Source organism: Chrysochloris asiatica, unplaced genomic scaffold (assembly GCF_000296735.1).
Source record: "Chrysochloris asiatica unplaced genomic scaffold, ChrAsi1.0 scaffold00140, whole genome shotgun sequence".
Lineage (NCBI taxonomy): Eukaryota > Metazoa > Chordata > Mammalia > Afrosoricida > Chrysochloridae > Chrysochloris > Chrysochloris asiatica.
This window is the reverse complement of record NW_006408658.1, coordinates 2371947-2379041: the sequence shown is the minus strand read 5'-3', so window position 1 is coordinate 2379041 and position 7095 is coordinate 2371947. Positions and strand designations below refer to the sequence as shown.

General features: G+C 48.1%; 1 protein-coding gene across 1 annotated transcript in view; it reads left to right on the top strand.

Moving 5' to 3' along the window:
- DNHD1 (dynein heavy chain domain 1) overlaps positions 1 to 7095 on the top strand; it is a 105838-nt gene that overhangs the window by 97177 nt on the left and 1566 nt on the right. The window contains 9 exon segments of the mRNA XM_006870307.1: positions 1948 to 2229; positions 2471 to 2623; positions 2828 to 3006; positions 3115 to 4080; positions 4277 to 4463; positions 4672 to 4794; positions 4873 to 5074; positions 6320 to 6411; positions 6525 to 6674. Coding sequence (XP_006870369.1) covers positions 1948 to 2229; positions 2471 to 2623; positions 2828 to 3006; positions 3115 to 4080; positions 4277 to 4463; positions 4672 to 4794; positions 4873 to 5074; positions 6320 to 6411; positions 6525 to 6674 — 2334 coding nt within the window.

Here is a 7095-nt window from a genome sequence, read left to right as displayed (position 1 = left end):
GCTAGTCATAAGGTTTTCATCTTCCAGCGCTATATCTGAGACTGTTCTCGCACTAGTCATAAGGTTTTCATCTTCCAGAACTATATCTGAGAATGTTCTGGTGCTAGTCATAAGGTTTTCATCTTCCAGCACTATATCTGAGAATGTTCTGGTGTTATTCATAAGGTTTTTCATTTTGCGGCTAAACATTCAGAAGTAGTCTGTTTCTCCTTCTTCCTAGTCTGTCTTAGTCTGGAAACTCTGCTGAAACCTTTCCACCTACTGGTATTTAAATTACTGGTGGCATCACAGCAACATGCCCACCTCCAGCTTCACAGCAACATGCATGCCACCAGAGGACACCAGACTGACATACAGGTGGTGGCTGGATAATCTAAGTGGGCCCAATATAATTACATGAACCCTTAAATGCAAAGAAGGGCTGGAGGAAGTAGACGAAGTAGTCAGATTCAAAGCACACGAAGGAAGGTAGAGGGTTCTTCAAGGTAAGTGGGAGAAGAAAATGAATCCTGCCAACAACCTGGAAGCCTGCAATAGAACCCTGAATCCTAGATGAGAACAAAAGTTCCAGGTGATACCTTGATTTTAGCCCAGCTAAACTCTGAACATAGACTTCAGCTTGCTGGGTATTGTTTTAAGCCATTAAGTTTGTGGTAGGTAGTTATGCAGCAATTAAAAAAAAACACCAAAACTGTGACCCTGGCAATGTCTACCTGCAAGGAAATCTAGGAAAAAGAAGAATATATCTTTTCCACAGTGACATATCACACAAAGGACTAATATCTAAAACGTATAGAAAACCCTAACAGCTCTCCAAGAAAAAGACAACCCAATTAAAAACTGGGCACAGAACATGAACAGACATTTCACTGAGGAAGACATTCAGGCAGCCAACAAAAATATGAAGAAATGTTCATGAGAGATGCAAATCAAAACAACAAGATATCATCTCATACCAGCATTAACAACGAAGTTAAAAAACAAAACAAAACAGAAAACTACAAAATGTCAGCGAGAATGTGGAGAGACTTAGACCCTCCTACATTGTTGGTGGGACTGTAAAATGGTTCAGCCACGCTGGAGAGTGATATGGCGCTTCATTAGAAAGTTGGAAATAGAAATACCTTATGAACCAACAATCTCTCTACTTGGTATATATCCACAAGATCTACAACCCAGGACATGAGTAGATATATGCACACTGATGTTCATCACAGCACTATTCACAATAGCAAAAAGAGGGAGACAGCCTAAGTGCCCATCAATGGAAGAATGGATAAACAAACTTCAGTATGTACCCACAATGGAATAGTATGCAATGTTGAAGAATAACAATGAATTTGTGAAACACCTTATAACATGCTGAGTGAACTTAGTCCATCACAAAAGGATAAATATTGTATGAGACCACAAATAATGGAGAATGGGGTTGGAAATGGTTATTGTTAGCCAACTATCTGTGTCTACCACACCATCTGTGACTTCACTAATTACATGATTGGCCTTACACTTGTAAGTCACTACTTTCTGGAACTGATTTCTTTATTAGCAAGGACTCTTTTAGTTGCTAGTGGTGGAATTATTGCAGGCAAAAAAGGGAAATGTATTGTCTTTTCTAACCTACCTACAGAAAGGACAAAAATAGAGCTGATTTAAGGAATGACTAGGACCACTCCACAAATGCTGGAGCAATAATGATGGCTAATATTTATTACGTGTTTACTGTGCACCCGTCTAATGCTTTATATGTAGTATTTAACCCTCACAGAAACCCTGAGCTAGTCACTCATATATATCCCATTTTACAGGTAAAGTAATTGGTCATAGAGAGTTTAAGCAACTTTTCTAAGGTGTCTTCCAGCATGAAATTGAGTTCTTGAATGAATAGTGCTCCCCAGGAGCCTAATTTGACCCCTAAGAAAGCAACTTCTCATTTTTCTGCTACAGAGAATGGCCTCATGAGCAATCAAGAGAGAGTGTGCCAAGAGGAGGGCATAGGCGTGGAAGACGAGGATAGTGAGGAGAGCAGTGAGACCAAGGATCAAATAGAAGAGCCGAAGGCAAAGGCAAATGGGGAGAAAGAAGGAAAAAAGGAGAAAAGGAAGAGGGAAAAAGAGACAGAGAATAAGTCAAAGCCCGCCTCTGAGACTTCACCTCTTCCCCACCTTAAAGTGCTCTCAGGTGCTGACCCAGAGTTGGGTCCTCAGCTCCAGGAGGCAGCTGCCAGTGGTGAGACCTGCTCCCTACTCACCATGTCCCTCATTGCCTCCCCAAATTCTGTGACTCCACACCTGTCTTCCCACACCTATCTTCCATCGGCTCCCATCCCAGACACTAACCATGCTGAAGGGTGCTGAGGGGACCCTCCTATCAGCTAGTGTGGAACTTGTCGCAGCCAGATCTTGCACTTGGAGAGGGGGACTGGATGTTGGCATGGTGGATACAGTGCCCTTATCTCTCTCCCTCACAGGCTTACCCGTGCTACTAACCAACGTGGAGCTAGGCCTAGAGTGTCAAGAACTGCAATGGTTGCTACAGCGAGAGCAGCTGAGCCCACCCCGGGTGCAGCCTGGCTTCATTCTCTACCTGAGCACTACTGTCCCCCTCAGTGCCTTGGGAAAAGGTGAGCCCCATCAGGCAGGCTGTCAGCACAGCTCTGTGGTCACACTAGGCCCCCAGAACCAGCCCAACGTGCACTTCACTGCCCTGGACAGGACCATAGTAGGCAATCAAACTCTCTGTGCCCTGTGTACAGCCCTTTCTCTCTCCCCCATCCCCCCTGCTCTGTAAAAGGGAAATGGTTAAGAATTTCCCATGTAACTCTTAGTGTTAGGTTGTGACTTACTGAAGGGGCTGAATGTGCTGGATCTCAGCCTGAACATGGACGTACTGAAAGAACAGATGCTACATGAAATTTTACGCATAGAGCAACCCGAGCTCCAGACCCGCTGGCAGGAACTAAAGAACAGAATCGTGGATATTTGCAAAGCTGTGGAGGTGGCTGAGGTGCTTGGGAGCCTGGTCTATGAGTTGGGATGAGCATTGGAGGGGCCCAGGGATGGGGATGGGAACGTGGTGGGAAAGGGTCAGACCATACAATGAATGCCTATGCAGGAGAAGCTGCTGGCAATGCTGCTGCACCAGAACTCACCACATCAGAAACCAGCTAAGTTCCTGCGGAACATGGTGAGGGTCCAGGCAGAGCTATGCCAGCTGTGTGCCCAGAAAGAGGAGCTAGAAGACCTGAGGCTACAGGAGATGTTGTTGTGGACACCCTATCAGCATTTGGTCCATCACGGAATAGCCATTATACAGGCCCTAAGCCCACTGCAGAACCTTCTGCCACTTTTACGCTTAAGACCAGAGCACTGCTTGGCAGCCACCAAGCAGATTTTAGAGAACATAAAGAAGTGTGAGGCTCAGCCAGGTGAGGACACGGCCAGTCATCTGCTGCAGATAAGGACACAGCTGACCCGCCATCTGCTGGGCAGCACTGTGGCTACCTTGGGCTTGACCCGAGTGCCCTTAGTGGGTGCTCTGGGTGCTCTGGCTCTGTTGCAAGCAGCAAGAAAGGCACCAGAACTGGAGAGGCTGGCGCTCTGGCCTGGACTAGCAGCCTCTCCCACCACAGGCCACAGCCATCATATCCAAGGTGTGACCCGACCAGCCTGGCTAGGGCTGAGAGCCTGGCATGAATGTGCAATGTTAGAATTACTGCCCCCATTTGCTGGCCTGCGTGCATCCCTAGCAGGCCACTCCAACATCTGGCAAGCTTACCTATCACTGTCATCCACAGTGCTGGGTCCTGCACCTGGGCCTGGGCCTGATCCCCTTAGCCTCCTCCAGAAGTTGATCCTGTGGCGTGTGCTGCGACCCGAGTGCCTGGCAGGTGCCCTGTCCGACTTCACCACCAGCCTTCTGGGCCGGCCTCTGGATGAAGCAATTGATGTCCCCACCATGCCCTTGGAGCACAGTCAGGCTACTCAACCCATGTTGATCTTGTTACCGCCGCCTGGCCACCCCACAGCCACCCTGCATCCCCTGCCTGTCATCCAAAAATTAGCTGCCAACCATGAGCAGGTTTGAGTCTAGCCTCTTGACCACAGAGTGACTCCTATGGGCTGGAGTGGTATGTGGGGGTTCCTTCTGCCCCTCAGAATTCTCATGTATCTTTGATTACTCAAGCTCTTTGGGAATCACTGTGGTATTCCTCTGGGTCCCTTGGGTTACCCCAGACTCCCTTTACTCACTCTGCTATTTGTCTATTGGTTCTCAGGGGCAGAAACATCTACAGGTGATAGCCCTGGGCTCTGAAGCCTGGGACCCAGTCCCAGCTGTGGTCAGCACTCTATGCCAAGCTATGCACAAGGGACACTGGTTGGTGCTGGATAATTGCCATCTGATGTCCCAGTGGCCAAAAGAGCTACTACAGCCTTTGATGGGTCTGTTTGATGGAGCTAACGGTGGGTCTGCTGCCTAGGTATGACTTCTGGGACTCATTAAGTCTTAGCTTGAACTCTCTGACCTTACGGCTGGTTTCCTAACCCCAAGCCTGTTCCCTTGGCTTTAAGTCTGACTCCTGACCCCTCTTTCCCCTAAGCCTCAAGTCTGAGCCTCAGACCTGTGTCTGATCCCTTACCCCAGGCATGATTTCAGTCTCATGTCCCTTAGTGGTCTCAGACTTGGAGTTGGAACTGCTTTTAGCTCAACCTACAAGTAGGAACATGACCATTGTGCACAAGGATTTCCGTCTTTGGCTTATTGTGTCTGCAGAGGCTATTGCTTCCTTGCCAGGTAAGGCACCAACCCCTATAGACTTTCCGATTGCAAAGGGCTGCTGTGCTGTGCTGACTCAGCACTCGTTCTCCTCAGCTGTGTTGACTCAGCACTCCATGCCTGTTTTCTGGGACCAATGCCTGGAGCTGGGCCGTGTCTTGATTGACAGTGTGGAACTAATCCAGCAGGGATTCTGCATGCCACCTACAACCCAGGTGTTGCCTCTGCTCTTCCTACATGGTCTCCTGCTACATCGGCAGCTCTATGGACTGAAGCTGCAGGCACACAGGGGGCGCTGGTAAGTAAGCCAATCAGTCCACCTTGTCAGTTCATTTTGCCATTCGGAAAACACTGAATATCTTTCACATATTGGGATGAGCCAAACTTCGTCTCTCATACTTTGGACATATTGTCAGGAGGGAACTGTCGCTGGAGAAGGATATCATGTTTGGCCAGGTGGAGGGTCAGAGAAAAAGAGGAAGACCCCCAGTGAGATGAATTGGCCAAGTGGCAGCATCGATGTACTCACGCGTGGCAAAAGTAGTGAGGTTGGCCCAGGATTGGGCAGTGTTTCATTCTGCTGTGCATAAGGTTCTATGAGTCGGTACCGACTCGATGGCACCTAACAACAACAACAACAACAACTGGGATGAGGAGATAAACTCATCTCTGTGATGTGCCAAAGTGTAAAGGCAAGGGGATATCAAGGAAGACTCCTCCCAGGACTTCAGGTCTCACTTTGAATTAAGTCTTGAAACCAGAGGCAGAACTGGTTGGGTGGGGCCTTTCCGAGTACTTGGGGCTAATGAGCTTACCAGGAGGAGAATGTCAGTGTGGCTGAAATGGACATGCTGGGGAATGCATTACAAGAGGTAAATCTGGTCATAAAGGGCCTTTACAGCCATGGCAAGGGGACCTGATTTTATTTTGGAAACAATAGGAAGCCACTGAAAGGTTATAAGTAGAAGAAAAGTGATCCTATTTGTTGTTAAGATCACTCTGGCTGCAGTGTGAACGGACCATATTGGGCAGCACTGGAGGTAAGCAGAGAGTTTTAGGAGACTGAGGCATCTTTGAGAAAGATATAGTAGTACTGGTGATTTGGGCACCGTGGGTGGCATAAATGGTTAAGTGCTCAATTACTAGTTGAAAGGATGTAGTTCAAACACACCTAAAGGTGTCTGGGAAGACAGGCCTTGTGAGCTGCTTTGGAAAGGTCACAGCCTTGAAAATCCTGCGGCGCAGTTCTGCTCTACATACACGAATCAGATCCAATGCAAGTCACTAACAAGCCAACTAACAATAAGTCAAAGTAAGGCTAGAGAGTAAATACGGGGTGGGAGAGGTCTGTAAGGAAGAGGGGGAGGAGTTAAGAATGGCTTCCATATTTCTGCCTTGGACAGTTGGGTGACAGGTTTTGTGAGGAAAATGATTTCAGTTTGAGAGAGTTTTCTTTGAGGGGAGCCTTCCATCTCAGGTAAAGATTTGAGAGTTTCAGCATATAGATGGTACTGGAGACCCTCCTTCTCAATCCTTTTTCCAGGAGTCAAGACACTCTGACCCAGGTTCTTCAAATGCAGGGCCAACTGTGGGCCAGACTCAGCAATCCTCGTGTTGCCATGCAGGAGCTGGCTGGTTAGACTCTGGCCATCCCCATGCAGTCCCCATGATAGTCTGGAAAGAGGTGGAGGCAGGGATACTGAGAGATTGGAGTGGGGAAGACTGAGGGGCTCTGACCTCATCCTCAGCTTCGGTTTTCTATGGGGGTCCTCTGAGGGACATCAAGGACAGGGAGACCCTGATAAGCCTCACTGAAGCCTGTCTGAGCCCTAGTACTGGGAGCTGGACCTACCCACAAACACCCCAGCATCTGCTGACCACTCTGATGCCCAGTTCAGGTAAGCTACAATATGGTTTCTGTGTGTGATGGGGCAGGGGGAGGGCAGTGTAATGCCACCCCACAGATATATGGACAGCAGCATCTGTAAAAGTGTATGAGGTGGCAATATTCATACAGTGCTGTGGTGCTATAGGATAAGCACTGGACTGCTAATCACAAGGTTGGCAGTTCAAGCCCACCAGCCACTCCTATGAGTTGAAATCGACTTGAGGGCACTTAGCAAAATGGGAGTGATAAGGCGCCCTGGTCATGTAGTGGGTCAGCAGTTTGAACCCACCAGCTTCTATGCTCCATACGAGAAAGATGAGGCTGTCTGTTTTAGTAAAAACGTACAGACTTGGAAACCCTAGGGAGTGGTTCTAGGCTCCTCTATAGAGTCTCTGAGTCGGTATTCACTTGATTGCAGTTTTTAGTTAAAA